Source organism: Euprymna scolopes, chromosome 37 (genome assembly GCF_053919585.1).
Source record: "Euprymna scolopes isolate OS-2025 chromosome 37, ASM5391958v1, whole genome shotgun sequence".
Taxonomy (NCBI): Eukaryota; Metazoa; Mollusca; class Cephalopoda; order Sepiida; family Sepiolidae; genus Euprymna; species Euprymna scolopes.
Genome location: NC_136518.1, coordinates 13,978,589 through 13,997,170, shown reverse-complemented (window position 1 = coordinate 13,997,170; position 18,582 = coordinate 13,978,589). Strand labels below are relative to the sequence as shown.

Below are 18,582 nucleotides of genomic sequence, written 5' to 3'. Positions count from 1 at the left end.
AACAGAAAAAAAATGACTGATTTTGTGAATTTAGGTTAGAAGAACAAAGAGTAAAAAATCGATCTTGTGTTTACTTTGTTTTTGTTCTTTATCTTCAGGATATGGATAATAGCACTCCGAAGAAGGTCCGTGAAGAAAGCATCCGTTCGCAGAAAGAATCCCTGCAACAAAAACAGAAAGAGGAAGAAGATAAGTTGGATCGGAAGCATAGGAGCTCGAGAGATTTTGAAATTCGTATGTTTCGGAGACGAAGGGTTCTGCTTACTCATATGCTCCAACATGATCTTCTCAAGGAGGTTTGGATGACCCCTTTTTATTTATATTTAAAAAAAAAAAATTTTTTATATCATTCTTCTGAATGAATAAATGCAAGAAATTTTTTCCACACACCCTAACATATTAATAGCTTCTGCTTATTTAATAGTATAATACTAAATTATCTGTAAGACTTGCTATAGTGAAGTACTTATTTCAAAAGGTTCCAAAGAAAAGATTTTTGCAGCTTTTTTTTTTTTTTTTTTTTACATAGGAGTTACCTCTTATCAAGGCTTAGAGGCCACTCGAGGATAAGGGTTAATGGGTGTACCAATAGTCAATGGGATAATATTGTAGTAATCATTAATAGTGCAAATTTGGTAAATGGGATTACTTAAGGGGACGGCTCATCAAGAACTTGTTTACATTAGACTTGAATACGCTTTTATAAGGTTTATAGCTTTATGATGTTAAAATCAAACTCATCTGTACCATTTTATTGTATGGCTGTGAAACCTGGTCGATGAGAGCAAGCAACCTATGAAAACTTGGTGTTCGATCATTACTGTTTGTAGTTCATCCTTCGTATTTATTGGTAGCAGATCATCTCAAATGCTGTCGATCGTTCTTGCTGCAATAATATCCTCTTTGCATCAAGCTCTTCTCTCGAGACGTCTTCACTGGTTTGGTCACGTTCTTCATCGTTATTAAGATAATTTCATCCACAAAGTTATTGAACTAACCCCTCCTCAGGATTGGAAAAAAATGGTGAAAGCCAGCTATAAACCTGGCTTAGAACAATGAATCATGATACCAAGCTGATACTGGGCCTTCACCTCTATGAGGTTTGCTGTTGGAACCGTGATTGGCTAACTCTTGTATCTGCTACTTTGGTATCATCATTTGTTTGGGATGCGGCAAATTCTCTAGATGGAGCCGGCTCAACATTCCAGGCTGAATTTTAAAACGAGTAAAAGTAAGCTGGTTTTGCCAACTCTCTATTGCATTGTAAAGTTCACAACTCCGAATAATCATTTAATTACATTTCACTGTAAATTTATGATACGAAACGGTATTCACTTAAGGCAAGTTGAAGCAGTTTCCTCTAAAAGAGGAAGTTTCTAGAGAATATCAAATTTACAAGCACTCCTCAGTCACATGTATATCCCGGTTAGGGGAGATGATGACCTGACGTTTTTGCAGTTCTTGTAGGAAGGTATTGACATTCTACATACAGCGCCTGGTATTCTCAAATGGTCACCTATCTGGTATTAACAAGACTCAACATTGCTTAACTTTGGTGATTTAACAAGAACCGGTGTGTCAACATGATTTATGCCTTTCTTATGACCAATATTTTTGTTAAATACAAATTTTTAATTTTTTATGTGACTGTAAAGAAAGAAATCTGTTTGCCTTTTCACTTATTTAAACATTCTTTTTCAACTCAAGATCGCAACATGTTGAAAATAAAGACGTCTCACGAAAGAAATAATTTTTATTTATTTTAAATAAATTTGAAAATTTGAGCTTATTCCTCACATGTGCAGTAAAGTTAAAACACCCAAGTTAAAGTTGATTCAATTTTACACAATAGATGCACTTTATTTTTTATTTATTGCTTATGTAATGTCATTCACAAGGTTAACTGATTTGCATATTGTTTTTGAAAAGGCTATTTTATTAATTAACTATTTTGTTTATTTATATTCTGTTTTACAATATTTTATTTTTGGGACAAATATTTAGCAATTTTGTTCAAATGTTCCTTTATTTAGAGAGACTGACTTGGATTTCAGCGAGCTGCAATGTAAATTTTTGAATTGCAAGTGAAAAGGAAAATTTATGGTGCTTGTCCAGAATTACCCCTATATTTAAAAACAAAAATAAAGAAAAATCTGTATAATGTACATATCCATGACAAAACGGAGATATTCCAAAAGTCATATAAAATTTCATTCCAAAAGTCATGTAAATTCTATTTTTATAAAGAAAATTATTTTTAAGCGATTAATGGAGCATTACAACACAAATCTAGTAAGTATGAATTGAGTTATCTCCCCCTTTGTTTTATTGTTTTCAAAATGGCGGGTGAGATAGTCATTCTTTGGATGCTCATAAAATTTGATTTTCTTATTTTAAAATAAAACTACTTGAGTAATTTATGATTTTTTAAATATATTTTTGTTTTATCACAGGTACATACAAATAGATTTTTCTTTTTCATTTTTTTAATATGGAATTCTGGACAAAAATAAGTGGAACTTTGCTGTTTTTATTTATTTTTTAAATCCTTATTAGCAGGGGCACTCAGCATTGCCCAGTCATAAAATACACTTAAGTATATTTTCATTTACGCAGATTTCATATTTATTATTATAGAGTCTATTATTTCATATTATATTGTACCCAATGTATAGTTATGATTTAAAAAAAAAATAAATAAATAAAAAATAAGTACCATCAGTTAGAATCGAAACCTAACAAAACCTAGTTTCAATCATGAAACTAGGTTTACAAGTTAGGCAAAGACCAAAGTTTATTTGTATTCAATATGGTCAGACTGTGGAAAGGTGTGTGAATTTTATTAAATACAAGCTGGTTTCCATGACAATAGTGTTTCCGATGGACAATATTTATGCAAGCAAGCAAGGATGACCGGACAGTCCAGAGTTTTATAATTATATAGATTTAAGTGTTTCATATTAGCAGTTGTCTCCACAAGATAAGCAATTTTTAAAGTGCATTGCCAATAACACTGTCCAACGATAAATAAAAATTGGCTAGTTAGAAGCAAAACTTTGAAAATCAGACGAGATAACTTTATATTTAAGATTCTCTTTTCTTACATTATAATATGTTTTCCACTTGGTCTTTTGCAGGAGTTGAGTAAGCGTCAAGCCCACTTAGAATATGAGCATCGTATGCTTTTACGTCATCATGAATCTACGCAGGAAATCGAATATCGCCATTTGACCAGTTTGCAAAAGCTACGTGAGGAACACATGAAGAAGCAACATATGACAGAATTGACCAATCAGACAGAATACAGCACTCGAGCGGAGCAGGAGCTACGCAAGAAGCACGCTTCTGAAGTAAAACAGCAACCACGGAGTTTACGGGTAAGATGGATGAGTTAGCTGCTAACAGCTTTCTTTTTATTTTCTCGTGTCTCTTGCCCATTTTCAATTCTTGAAAATGTCTGAAATCATATTCGGTTTTACGTTCATTTTACATGCTGGCATCTATTGGATAGCTTTTAGAATTCAACTTTCTTGAATGTAGGACCATTTTTGTAAAAAAAAAAAAAAAAATTTTAGTTGTCTCGAGCAAAAAAAATTGGGAGCATAAATTTAGCTTTCGCAGGTCAAGGATTAATCCAGTCAGAATTATCAGAGCGCAGTGATCTACTCATGTCACTGAAGAATTAAGAGATTCAGCATATTTTATAAAATGGTTAAGTGTAGAGCCATTCTTGTCATAAAAAAAATAATGGGAGCATAAATCTAGTCAGATTTTTCCAAGTGAAGAATTTAATCCAGTCAGGATTAGCAAAATGTAGTTGTCTTCTCGTGTCAAGATGGAAAGTTGTCACTGAAGAATTCAAAGAGATTTGGAATATTTTATAAAACAATTCTGGCATCTGATTGTTTTGTTCTTATTACGCATGATTATAGATGTAATCGTCCAAATCTTTGTGGTCATACCCCCGCCATATGAAAAAAAATATTGCGACGGACTTCCAAACTATTTTATCTCTGGACAAGGTTTTGTTTGTCTTTCTCTCCAGTTCATTTTTTTTTTTTTTTTACCCCTCCCCCCACCCACACACACACACTCATGTTTTCTTTGGCTTTCTCCTATGGACTGAACTCTTTTCTATACTTACTGATGGAAAAATTGTTGATGCTTGCTCGAGACAACTAAAAAATTTTTTTTTTTATTTTTTTTTTTACAAAAATGGCTCTACATTCAAGAAAGTTGAATTCTAAAAGCTATCCAATAGATGCCAGCATGTAAAATGAACGTAAAACCGAATATGATTTCAGACATTTTCAAGAATTGAAAATGGGCAAGAGACACGAGAAAATAAAAAGAAGCCGTATAATGGAACAACAAACAAAATTACAAAATGCTCTGAACTGTTCTACACCTACTGATCCAAGTCTCTTACCAATTCTTTCAACATAGCCATACCATTGAAGTCTACTCTTCTGAACACATTTCTCTATACTGTCCAGATTTAATATTCCTCTGGGGGTCATCAGATCTAAGCCTTTCTTTATATATTTTTAAGAACAAGTTTTGTACACCTTAAACAAGGTATGTTGCACATTGGTGTAATGGGGTATTATTTGGAATCATATGTACAAGGGACTGTGAGAAAATGAGCAAGATGTCTGTTCACATTACATTTAAAGTTCTACATGTTTGTCGTCAGGAGAGAATTCCAAAGTCTAGCATTCCATAGAAAGAAAGAAAAAGAAAACTACTAAGGACTTCTGAAATGAAAGGGTGGAATTTCGCTGTTAGATTTGTTGTGTATCTTTATGTCAAGGTGGTACAAGTGTTATAAATTCATCACAGCACATTTCATTAAAGCACTTTTAAAACAAGCACAGGGATGCAATATTGCGGTCATGGGACAGTTGTTTGGGCTTGTTTGACAATGGGGGATGTATTGGAAACACTTTTTTGGGATCCTGCCTAAAAGAAAGATTTGTGATTTCTTTCGTTATCAAATTTGTGAAAACTTTTGAAATCATCGTAATTAGTTTTGCGCGCATTTTACATGTTGGCATGTGTTTGACGGCTTCTAGAAATTGAATTGCAAACTAATTTATCGCTGGACAGCTCATTTTTACCACCTTTTTCTCATATTTTCCTTGGTTTAAACCATAAACTGAATTGTTCTACATTTACTAACCGAAAATATTTTTTTATGTTTGTGTAATATAATCAAACTTCAAATGAATTTCAGGTAACAACATTATTACATGTTATGTTGAGATTAGTATAAATTTTAAAAGTTACAAAAATGATCCAGTAGAAGATATGCTAAATCTATTTTTCAAACAAAAAAAAATCATAGACACTAGCGGCTCGACATTTTCTATTTTTTTCAATGGTGGATTTTAAGGAAATCAAGGGAGATAAGTCAGTTTGTCACAATTGAAATAGTAGCACAACTTATACGATAAAATTAATGCGATAAGACGATAACAAATACAATAAAACGCAATAATTTTATTTTTTCTTGTAATTTCTACTTGATCATAATTTTTGGATTTTTTTTTTTTTTTTTTTTTACTAATTTCTACAGGACACATAAGCATGTGATAGTTTTTTTTTTTTTTTTTTTTTTTACCTGAAATGCTATTATACTGCACAAGCAGTAAACTGTTATCTATTCTTTCAACATTCTTGTTTTTTTTTTCATTTTCTTTTTCTTTACAATATCTTTTGTTTATTAAATTGTTAGGTAAAAATACAGAATAGTTAAATATCCCTTCCCTCCCCATGTTAAGAATGGCTTTCTAAGTAATGCTAGACACAGTCTGTAAACTGCACAAGTACCCCTTCCCCACCAAGACTTTTATTCGTCTTTCTGCACTCTAAACTCTGCATTTATTTTGTTTCTGATAAAAACTGACTTTATATGACATAAATTCAGTGAAAAAGGGGTTATAGTTCATTCCTCTTTTTTATTTTTTATTCCTTACTCTTGTTTTTAATTTCTCGTCTGATGTATGCGAATTGTCTTTCACGCTTGTCATGTGAAACTAATTTCAGCAAAAAGAACTGCAGATTCGAAAACAATTCCGAGAAGCTGTGAAAACGCAGGAAAAACAGTACAAAGCATTGAAAGAACATATTCTTCAGAATGTTCCAAAGAATGAGCAAAAAGCAGTTGTGAAAAAACTGAAGGAGGAACAGCGCCGCAAACTGGCCATCCTTGGCGAGCAGTATGAACAGAGCATTGCCGAAATGCTGCAACAGCAAAATGTAAGCATACAAATTTTTTTTTTTTTTAAATTCTCATTTATCCCTCCTCCACATCTACTTTCTCTAAATCATAATATTTGTGCTACCAGACCAGGCTGTCTGAAGATATTGGTTTCCTAACCTAAAATGTACCAAACATTTATGTTGCTGTTTTTTTTTTCTCTTTGGAAAACTCAGTCATGTTCTGCAAAGTAAAAAAAACTAAAAAGTTTTTCTTTACAAAACAACCAAACCAAACATGATGAATAAATATTTGAAAATATAAAAAACTTGAAGCATAAAAGATTTTCAAAAATGACCGGATTCAGCATTAAATAACTAGAAGGGGGTTGATATGCCATAAAACAAAACAATCAAACCAAACATGATAAATAAATATTTAAAGGTCAAAGGTTGTTAAACGCTTGACGTGTATAGTTTAAAATGATGGAACCATTCCAAACTTTTTCTTGATTTCGATACAATTAGCCTTTCTTTTCTATTTCGATTCTTTTAAAGTTTGTAAAGATTTAATTAGTTTTATTACTTTTTTTAATTTTCAAATTATTGTAAAATCTGTAATTCTGACAATTTTGCAAACGAAAGGATGTGCTTAAGGGGTAGCACATATATTGCACGAATAAATCTTTATAAATATTTTTTTCTTAAATGTTTTCTTTGTAATTAAGAATTGTGAAACAACTGAAGATTTTATTTGAGTTTAAAACAAAGTTGATTTTTATTAGTTTGTCATTAGTATGAAAAATGCTATTTAATTTTTTTTCATAAACAATTGAAAATAGTCAATTATTGGTATGCAAAATGCTATTTAATTTTTTTTCATAAACAATTGAAAATAGTCAATTATTAGTATGCAAAATGCTATTTAATTTTTTTTCATAAACAATTGAAAATAGTCAATTATTGGTATGCAAAATGCTATTTAATTTTTTTTCATAAACAATTGAAAATAGTCAATTATTGGTATGCAAAATGCTATTTAATTTTTTTTCATAAACAATTGAAAATAGTCAATTATTGGTATACAAAAAAAAATGTGTAGGAAGAGAATACTTAAAAAAAGTTCTGCCCCATGTTAACAATAAAAAAATATTGTTATTTCATACTTTTCTATCCTAATTATAAAGATTTGATTGGTTATTAGATTGGTTTCCTTTTTCTGTAAAAAGAAAAACGACACGCACGATGATGATGATGATGATGATGATGGTGGTGGTGGTGGTGGTGTTGTAGATTTACATCTTTAGCTAAATCTCCCTACCAAAAAAAAAACAAAAAAAAAAAAAAAAACAGATACTATACTTTTGCAATTTTAACAAAAAAGCTACAATAATATTAGGGTGTCTCTATTTATGCTGAATATCTACAGAATGCGAAGATCAATATATTATATATGAATCAGTCCCCCTGTGGAATTTCCACAGGTCCTGCTAGTAATAATGATGATGATGGCAAATGTGTAGATTTATATCTGTAGCTAAATCTCCCCACCAAAAAAAAAAAAAAAAAAAAAAAAGATTTTACTGGTTTTTTTTTTTTTGTTTTTTTTTTTACATGTAAACACTTTGGAAACTTGAGAAAATAAAAAAAGAATAGTTATTTTTTTACTTAATGGAGGTCAGTTTTGTATATAATTTAATATAAAATGATTTTTTTAAATCATTTTCTGGACATTTTAATTTTTTTAGGGCTGGTTACTAAATATTTTACCATTAACCTAAAGTCTGACTGGCAGGGTCATAAAACCATACATAGTAATTTAAAATAATGGACCCCTGCCCATAAAAAAAAAAATGCACAGAATTTATCTTCCATAAAAATAAATGCACAGAATTTATCTTCCATAAAAATAAATGCACAGAATTTATCTTCGATAAAAAATAAATGCACAGAATTTATCTTCGATAAAAAATAAATGAACACAATTTATCTTCCATAAAAATAAATGCACAGAATTTATCTTCGATAAAAAATAAATGCACAGAATTTATCTTCGATAAAAAATAAATGCACAGAATTTATCTTCGATAAAAAATAAATGCACAGAATTTATCTTCGATAAAAAATAAATGCACAGAATTTATCTTCGATAAAAAATAAATGCACAGAATTTATCTTCCGTAAAAAAATAAATGCACAGAATTTATCTTCGATACAAAATAAATGCACAGAATTTATCTTCGATAAAAAATAAATGCACAGAATTTATCTTCGATAAAAAATAAATGCACAGAATTTATCTTCGATAAAAAATAAATGCACAGAATTTATCTTCGATAAAAAATAGATGCACAGAATTTATCTTCGATAAAAAATAGATGCACAGAATTTATCTTCGATAAAAAATAGATGCACAGAATTTATCTTCGATAAAAAATAGATGCACAGAATTTATCTTCGATAAAAAATAGATGCACAGAATTTATCTTCGATAAAAATACATGCACAGAATTTATCTTCGATAAAAATAAATGCACAGAATTTATCTTCGATAAAAAATAAATGCACAGAATTTATCTTCGATAAAAAATAAATGCACAGAATTTATCTTCGATAAAAAATAAATGCACAGAATTTATCTTCGATAAAAAATAAATGCACAGAATTTATCTTCGATAAAAAATAAATGCACAGAATTTATCTTCGATAAAAAATAAATGCACAGAATTTATCTTCGATAAAAAATAAATGCACAGAATTTATCTTCGATAAAAAATAAATGCACAGAATTTATCTTCGATAAAAAATAAATGCACAGAATTTATCTTCGATAAAAAATAAATGCACAGAATTTATCTTCGATAAAAAATAAATGCACAGAATTTATCTTCGATAAAAAATAAATGCACAGAATTTATCTTCGATAAAAAATAAATGCACAGAATTTATCTTCGATAAAAAATAAATGCACAGAATTTATCTTCGATAAAAAATAAATGCACAGAATTTATCTTCGATAAAAAATAAATGCACAGAATTTATCTTCGATAAAAAATAAATGCACAGAATTTATCTTCGATAAAAAATAAATGCACAGAATTTATCTTCGATAAAAAATAAATGCACAGAATTTATCTTCGATAAAAAATAAATGCACAGAATTTATCTTCGATAAAAAATAAATGCACAGAATTTATCTTCGATAAAAAATAAATGCACAGAATTTATCTTCGATAAAAAATAAATGCACAGAATTTATCTTCGATAAAAAATAAATGCACAGAATTTATCTTCGATAAAAAATAAATGCACAGAATTTATCTTCGATAAAAAATAAATGCACAGAATTTATCTTCGATAAAAAATAAATGCACAGAATTTATCTTCGATAAAAAATAAATGCACAGAATTTATCTTCGATAAAAAATAAATGCACAGAATTTATCTTCGATAAAAAATAAATGCACAGAATTTATCTTCGATAAAAAATAAATGCACAGAATTTATCTTCGATAAAAAATAAATGCACAGAATTTATCTTCGATAAAAAATAAATGCACAGAATTTATCTTCGATAAAAAATAAATGCACAGAATTTATCTTCGATAAAAAATAAATGCACAGAATTTATCTTCGATAAAAAATAAATGCACAGAATTTATCTTCGATAAAAAAATTAAAAAAACTTTTTTGGTTAACTTGTCTAAAATGCTTAAATGTCTCTGAAATAGCTTGTTTTATGTTAAATTGTTCGAAACTGATCCCTCACTCTAAATTCTTAAATCGTTTTGTATATATTGTTTTTATAATTATCCATAAATGATTACAATTTGGGGGGGGGGGGCTGCTAAGGAGTCAAAATTGAAAAATTGGTACATGGGGTCGTCAAATTTTTATCTGTTTGCTTATGAATGCGCATGCATGACTGGTTCACATGACAGATTCGTTATGTTAAAAATAAGTAGATTTGAAAACACTTTAAAGATCATTTCAAGCCGGCCTAATGGTTATCACTGTCTATAGAGTTTGGTTTCGATCTTAGCCTGAGTTTTTTTCTGTTTCTGTAGGAATTAAAATATAATTATGCGTATTTTACAACCAGGCGACCCCGGGTGGCCTGCTAGTGTGTGTGTGTGTATGTATATATATATATATATATATATATATATATATATATATATATATATATAAAAACTTGACAGCATTGAAGCCATTTTAGATTTTTGTTATTTGTATGTATTTTAAAATTTATACAGAAAAAGCAAATTATAAGGGAGACAACTCTTATTTAAAAAATGAGATTTTATTCTTGTAGAATTTTATTTTTCAGTGATTAAATCTATCGTCTTGTCTGGGCTGTGTTAAGCAATTTAAAAAGTAAATTGCAGCACAAGTACATTATTATATTTCTAACTAGCTAAGCTACTCAGCATTGCATATATGATAACACTAAAGATTGTTTGATTTTTGATAACATTAAATGATTAAATGGTTATTTGACCCTCAAAGAATTTATTTTTTTGTTTTCTCAATTTGATATATTTTTAAGCGCTACACTGATTAAAAATATTTTTTAATAAAATACCTACTTTATAGGGATTTGTTGCATATTTTTGAAGTTTTAGATATACACACAGAAAACCGTCATTTATATAATAAAAGATAACACAGTACAGCAATGTAAAATGAGGAATATTTTGAGAGAAAGTTTTATTCAAAATCAGACAAGATGACTTCAAATGTAAGGTCTTTTTGAAAAAAACTTTTCGTTTGAAATGTGTACATTGCAACTAAAAATCAAAATCTTTGTTGTTTGCAACAGATTCGACTTGATGAGACTCAATTGTCTGAGGCCTCAGAACAGAAGCATCGTCTCTCGCAAGAACTCGAACTGCTGATGGCTTATCAGAGCAAAATCAAAATGCAAAGTGAGGCTCAACATTTACATGAGCGTAAACAGCTTGAAGAACGTGTATCACTCAGGAGAGCTCTTCTTGAACAAAAGGTAAGCACACACTACTGTTAAAATTTTGTTTCCAGTTTTTTTCATTGTGTTAAGTTTTTTAAAGTTTTTGTCCTGTTCCATTTCTTTTTTTTGTCCTATTCCATTTCTTTTTTTTGTCCTGTTCCATTTCTTTTTTTTGTCCTGTTCCATTTCTTTTTTTTGTCCTTTTTCCATTTCTTTTTTTTGTCCTTTTTCCATTTCTTTTTTTGTCCTTTTTCCATTTCTTTTTTTGTCCTTTTTCCATTTCTTTTTTTGTCCTTTTTCCATTTCTTTTTTTGTCCTTTTTCCATTTCTTTTTTTGTCCTTTTTCCATTTCTCTTTTTTGTCCTGTTCCATTTTTTTTTGTCCTGTTCCATTTTTTTTTTGTCCTGTTCCATTTTTTTTTGTCCTGTTCCATTTTTTTTTTGTCCTGTTCCATTTTTTTTTTGTCCTGTTCCATTTTTTTTTTGTCGTGTTCCATTTTTTTTTTTTTTTGTCGTGTTCCATTTTTTTTTTTTTTTGTCGTGTTCCATTTTTTTTTTTTTTTGTCGTGTTCCATTTTTTTTTTTTTTGTCGTGTTCCATTTTTTTTTTTTTTTTGTCGTGTTCCATTTTTTTTTTTTGTCATGTTCCATTTTTTTTTTTTTTTGTCGTGTTCCATTTTTTTTTTTTGTCCTGTTCCATTTTTTTTTTTTGTCCTGTTCCATTTTTTTTTTTTGTCCTGTTCCATTGTTTTTTTTTTTGTCCTGTTCCATTGTTTTTTTTTGTCCTGTTCCATTTTTTTTTTTGTCAAAAAAAATGAAACAGGACAAAAGTCCTGTTCCATTTTTTTTTTTTTTTAGTCCTGTTCCATTTTTTTTTTTTTTTAGTCCTGTTCCATTTTTTTTTTTTTAGTCCTGTTCCATTTTTTTTTTTTTTTTAGTCCTGTTCCATTTTTTTTTGTAGTCCTGTTCCATTTTTTTTTTTAGTCCTGTTCCATTTTTTTTTTTTTTACCTGTTCCATTTTTTTTTTTTTTCTTTGTCCTGTTCCATTTCTGTTTTTTTTCCCCCTTTTCAAATTATTCTATCAACATTAATCTAAAAATACTTTTATTTGGATTAAATTCTTATTTCCGTCATCTAAATTATTTAAAGTGAAATTACTCATGAACAAATTATTTTTTTTTACTTAAACCATATCTAAAAAAAACATGACAACCTTTAATTTATGTTAAGTTTCATATCAATATGATATGCTAGAATAAAAAATTTGGTCAAAAAAATAGTCATTTGATGAATTTATGAAAAGATTTTTTTAAAATACAATAAGTTTGGAAACCTCTTTTTCTTAACAAGAAAATTATGAAACAACATTTTAGCCCATTGACTTAAAATAAATGTATTTTACCAAATTGATTGAATGTAGTCAAATATGTACTCATTTTTGCATTAAATATTAATCTATATATTAATATCGTAGTAACTGTAACGTATGTTCATTTCATTGTTCTCAGATTAAAAATTAAACAATCGGGACATTTTATTTATTAGGTTGGTGCAAAAATAATGTTGTTTTTGACATGAAGTGAATGTCGAAAAAATTTTTTGCATCAACCTAATAAAAAGGTGGATAGAAGATAACATACTATGAACATTTAATTAGTATATAGATATATGCTAATTTAATGTTTGTAGTGTGTTATCACCTATCTTCCTTTTTAATAAATAGGATCTCCCGATCACCAAAGTTGGAATGTGAGAAAGAAAATTTTTTTTTTTTTTAAATGTCACTTTTAGGCCGTACATGAAACTAAAATATACCTTCTTGATTTTTTGACTAGAATCCAAGGGTACTATCTGTTCTGTCTAAAGATGGTATAAATGATATAGTGGCATTTCTGTTCACACCAGGTGTCCATACAATGGAAATATATCACAGACTCCTATAAGGATATTGGAAATAAACTGTAATAACCAGATATATTCTGACAGTACATTAATCCGATTATTTAGATATATACTTTTACAGTTTTAACAAAAGGGCTACAATATCGTGGGGTCTCCATTCATGCAAAATGTTCACAGAATGCCCATATTATATATGAAAGATGCCGCTGTGGAATTTCCACAGATCCCACTAGTTCATATTAATTTCTGTACATCGAACAGATACCATAATACTTAGTTTGCTGCACCTTATAATAATGGTTCATACAAAACTTCAACCAGATCAGTCCAGTAGTTTCTAAGAAAAAGTAGAATGGACAAACAGAAACAGAATGCAGAAGTTATGGTAACTAAAAAAAAAAACATTTCTCGTTGTTTTTAAAGATGGTGACTATATTTTTGCCTTTTTTATTACCTTCTCTTCATGGGGTGGGGTAGTATAGTATCCTCTCAGGATTACCTTCTCGTTTGGCGAAGGATAGTCTACTATCTATATTGTCATTATATCCTGCTCACAGGTATTAACTTCTCCTTCAGGGTGAAGAGTAGTGTGCGTTCATTATATCATCCTTCTGGCCGAGTGTACGATATTCCTGAATTTCTCTTTGAACTTTACCTTCATTTTTTTTTTCTCCATTTTCCTATCTTTAATTTTAAAGAAAAAATCATTGTAGGTTTTTTTTTTGGTTTTTTTCCCATTATCTATTCCTGAATTTCTTTCAACTTTATCTAATCTGACACAATGCCTATCTAATAATCTAACGTATTTATATAACATGCAGGTCATAGTAAAAAAACATTTCTCTATGATGGACTTCATAATACCACTAGAAAAATGAAGAAAAAACAATAGATTTCTTAGAACAGAAAATCCCAGTAAACAAAATGATTTTAATCATTAAAATATTTTATAACATTATTTGGTTTTCTATAATTTTCAAACTAACCTTACAAAAAAGTGTTTTCAAAGATGTGAATAAATTCTTATATTTTTCTTTTCTTTTTTTTTTTTTTTTTTTTTTTTAGATGGAAGGGGAGTTGGCCAAATTTTCAGCCGATGAGTCTAAGCGTGTCCATCAACTCCAGGAACAGCACGCCAAGGAAATTGAAGAGTTTGATTTAGAGACAACTGCTCTTGGTCTGAATGCCTTGGAGATAAAAGAGGCCTCACAGGACTCTATGCATGCCGAGGACGTGAGCATTCGGGGCAGTGTAATCAGCTTGACACCGAGCAGTAGCACAAGTTCGTTTACCTCCCACACACAGTTATAATGACGGGTCAGCGCTAATTCTGGACACACAAAACCGATACAGACGTGCACTACACGCACTCAGACATGCGTTCACTCGCAGAGAGACTAGCAGACAGGCACTCGCATACACAACACAATACAACACACACACATACACACGCACACATACATTGACAAATATGCATTCATGCCTATACATGAATACTCATACAGTGTGACGGCACAGAAGGATGGAAAGGAAGAGACAATGAAAGAAAGAAATGTGGAAACAACAGAAGGAAAACATTGCGTGTGTGTGTGTGTGTATATATATATATATATATATTTAATTTGGTTAAATGTGATGAACAAGGATCACAGCAAGTATTACAGTATGAGTACTCCTATTACTGTACTCCTAAGTAAGAACTAGCTGGTGGTTTCTTCTCTCCCAGTACTTTTGGCTAACACTGTAGCCGTTGTGAAGGCATCATTCGAAAGTAGAGAAGCACTCATACGGTAACACTCGACGGATTTTTGTTTTTTAACCGAATAAGTATGAAGAAAATTTGCTGCTCGGATGATATAATGTGGTTGCGTGTGTGTTGCCAATAAAACTGAAATGGTTAGTGTATGGAATGAGATAAGCAATTAAATAAACTAGTTTTAAAAAAAAAAATAGGGGTACTTGTTCAGTTTAATCAAGACATTAAAAAAAGGAAAATATCGAAGGTTATATTGTACATATGTGTTATGGAGTGAAATTCTCCGGGGGGGGGGGGGAATTTTACTTAAATTTCATCAAGTAGATTTTTTTTTTTTTTTTTTTTTTTACAGCAAAAAAAAAACAATTTATGATACCGAGCAAAAGGTTTGGTTTTTAGGAAGAAAAGCTAGTATTAAAGATGGGAGGGAGTGTCAGCACTTTAAACTATCTCCCCATTCAAAAAATTCAAAGATGGCTTCCTTCAACGAGCTGGAATAAATACGCATTTTTCTGCTGCAAAAAAAAAAAAAAAAAAAAAACTACTCGATTAAATTAAGTAAAAAAAAAAATTTTTTTTGAGATCTTCAGTCCAAAACAAATATGTACAATGTAACCTTTTTGTGATATTTTCATTTTTTTTTTAATGTTCTTGATTAAACTGTACAAGTACCAAAATAGGCGTATGACAAAGTTTGTTCGCTCGGATATTTTGACTCAATTTGTTGAGTCGTAGGCATGGAATATTTTTATGAGTTTATTTCTTTGCTTATTATATCCTTTTATACTCTAACCATTTCCTATACACACACACACACGTGTGTGTATGTATATATAGATATATATGTGCACGCACACACACTTGTATAAAAGGATTTGCTCTTCAAAAGCGGCAACTGTTCATGTGGACAAATGAAGCCTGTATGGTGCCATAATATTAATAATAATATTAATAATATTAATTATAATATACAGTTTAGAGATTCTTTGCTGTGTGATCTTAGATTTATATCTTGTAAAATGTTTTTTCAGTTCTTTTGAAAGACAAAAGAAAAAAAACAAAGGAAAAAACGCACTCTTACCTACAAAATGTCTGAAATATAAAAAGAACTTAAAAAAAAAAAATTATATATATATATAATATAAAAAAATCGGATCTTGTTCAGAATTCCCCCATATTAAAAAAAAAACAAAAATAAAGAAAAGTATGTACGATGTATGTACCTATGATGAAATGAAAATATTGTATTCCAAAAATTATTTAACTTGATCAAGTAGTTTTATTTTTATAAAGAAAATGAAATTTTTTGAGTATCCCAGGAGTAACTAATTCAACAATAATTCATGATTACTCGATTTATTGTAATGTCTACAAATTCCCATTAATCGATTTTTTTTTTTTTTTTTTTTTTTTTTTTTATAAAAATAAAACTACTTGATCAATTTACATAACTTTTGGAATATATTTTCATTTCAGCATGGCTATGTACATTCTACAGGTTTTCTTTTTTTTTTTTTTGTTTTTTTTAATATAAGGAGAATTCTAGACAAGAAACAAATTCTTAAAGACAAATCCACACGAAAAAAAAAAAAAGCAAAGAAAGAAAAATTGGACAAGTTTTATATATTGGGGAATAAACTTGGAAATTCAGATTCTTTTTCTTTCTTTCTTTAACTAAATTTTTGAAGAAAAAAAAAAGAAAAAAGATTAATATTTACCAATATTAAAATATACCTTGTTGGGTTTCAAGAGAAAAAATTTATAATCATTTTTCTTGTATAACTTTCTTTTTACATATTTTATTTAAAAAAAAGACTAACTTTTTTTTTTTTTAAACTTTTTTTATTTTAATTAAAAAAAAGTTGCTTCTGCAATATGAAATTAAAAAAAAATATATATTTCAGGTGAAAACAGTATTACATATTCATGTGTTATGTTGGAATCTGTATAAATTCAAAAAATTATTAAAAAAAAAAAAAGATTCAGTAGGTGTGCTAGATATATTAGTTTAAAGAAAAATCAAACATACTATCAGTCCAACATTTTCTATTTTTCAATAATGGATTAACATGTAAAAGCAAGGGAGATAAATCAAAATGGTTGATTAAAGTTACTTGCCCCTGGATTTTAAGACATAGGATAAAACACTATAATTTGATTCATTTTATTTTTACTTGTAATTATTTTTCTACTGGATCATTTTTTTTAATTCCATTTTACTATTCCAAAATTTATGAGTCCTGAAGGGCGAAAGGTGGCCTTGTAGAGGTACAAAAAACACTCTCAGGTGTGATTAGTGTTCTAGTTTGATAGAGGGAACCCACCTTCTTTGCAGCAGCTTTTGCAATGTCCTCGATGTATTTGTTCCTGTTCATTTTGCCTGTGAATGTTAAGTCAAGGAGTTTGAAGGAAGAATTCTCAGGTAGGGTGTTATGTCATGGATATAGACGGTTGGAGAGGCGTTTTGTAATTGTTAAAGGAGAGCAGCTTAGTTTTACTAGCATTAAATATTACTATCCATTTGTGGCCCCATTCCACTATGGTCTGGAGGTTATTTATTCTTGGAATGGGTAAACCAGCTATATTATGAAAGAGATATATCCAGTTCATTGCGAAGGTTGCTCAAAAAATGACCGGATCATTTTACTATTCCAACATTTATGAGTCCTGATATGCAGTACTCTACCTACATAAGAGCCAGATATGTTCGAGGATGACATATTGTTGTCGTATTTGGGAGGTGCCGTTCTTGACAAAGTACAGAATCTGTTTGGAAATTTAATTGACGTGATTTTCTTCCTACAGCCCCTTTCTCACAGAAGAGACATTGCCAGTCTCTCTCTACTATGTCGTGAAAGATGCTCGACTGAGCTCTAATCTTTGGCTCTTCCTTGTACGGCATTCCCAGCAAGAGCTCTGCTACCACTTTTCTCCTTCCATGTGTCTAGCATCAAGTGGGATTTCCATGAGCAGTTTCTTTCCAAAGGCTTCCCACCTATAAAACACGTCACCATGGGACTGCTTCCCTCCCTATTGATTACAACTTCAAACTTAATGTCAACAAATTCTTGTCGTATATCACCTCCTTAGTACTCACATAGTGTTCCTTATCTTCCAGCTTACAATCATTCCAGGGAAATGCCTTTCAGAGTTCTGTTTTTGTCTTGACAACATACAAAATCGGCTTTGAAATCTAGTTGATGTGATTTTCCTTGCTTTATTTTATTGTTCGTGAAATTCAACAAATCTTTTTTCCGTCAACAATTATAAAGAATCTTTCCAGCTAGTGATTGTTTCTGATAAAAACATTCGAGCTGAGAGTACATCACTCAAACTCTTCGGCTTAACATTCACAGGCAACATGAATTGGAACAAATGCATAAAACACATTGTAAAGAATGTGGGCTCCCTTTACCATGCTAGAAAAATATTCACACCTGACTGTATCTTATCTATAAAAGTGAGAATGTGTGTGCGCGTGTGTGTAAGAACAACTCTCAACCTATATACTCAACAAATTTTTGATCTATACTTGAAATTTGGTATCTAGAATATTCAGGCATGTGGAAAACTTTAATCGATTTTTATCCAGAAAAAAGGGGTTGCTAAGTGATAAAAATTGGGGGTGGGGTGGGTCATCTGTTTGTCAACTGTTTCACGACTGCGCATTCACATAACAGCTTCTTTATGTTAAGAATAAGTAGGTTTGAAAACACTCTTTAAAGATCGTGGCAAACTGGTTTAATGGTTATCGT

The 18,582-nt window shown here is 29.9% G+C and overlaps 1 protein-coding gene across 10 annotated transcripts in view; it reads left to right on the top strand.

The window, feature by feature from the left end:
• LOC145261095 (serine/threonine-protein kinase TAO1-like) overlaps nt 1–14,624 on the top strand; it is a 315,191-nt gene extending 300,567 nt beyond the window's left edge. For all 10 annotated transcript variants that reach the window (XM_080119286.1, XM_080119289.1, XM_080119287.1 and 7 more), the window contains 5 exons: nt 99–296; nt 3,138–3,377; nt 6,049–6,261; nt 11,024–11,206; nt 14,137–14,624. In XM_080119286.1, the coding sequence (XP_079975412.1) occupies nt 99–296; nt 3,138–3,377; nt 6,049–6,261; nt 11,024–11,206; nt 14,137–14,382 (1,080 nt within the window). In that variant the 3' untranslated portion in view covers nt 14,383–14,624. The remainder of the gene's footprint in view (nt 1–98; nt 297–3,137; nt 3,378–6,048; nt 6,262–11,023; nt 11,207–14,136) is intronic.
• The last annotated feature ends 3,958 nt before the right edge of the window (nt 14,625–18,582 follow it).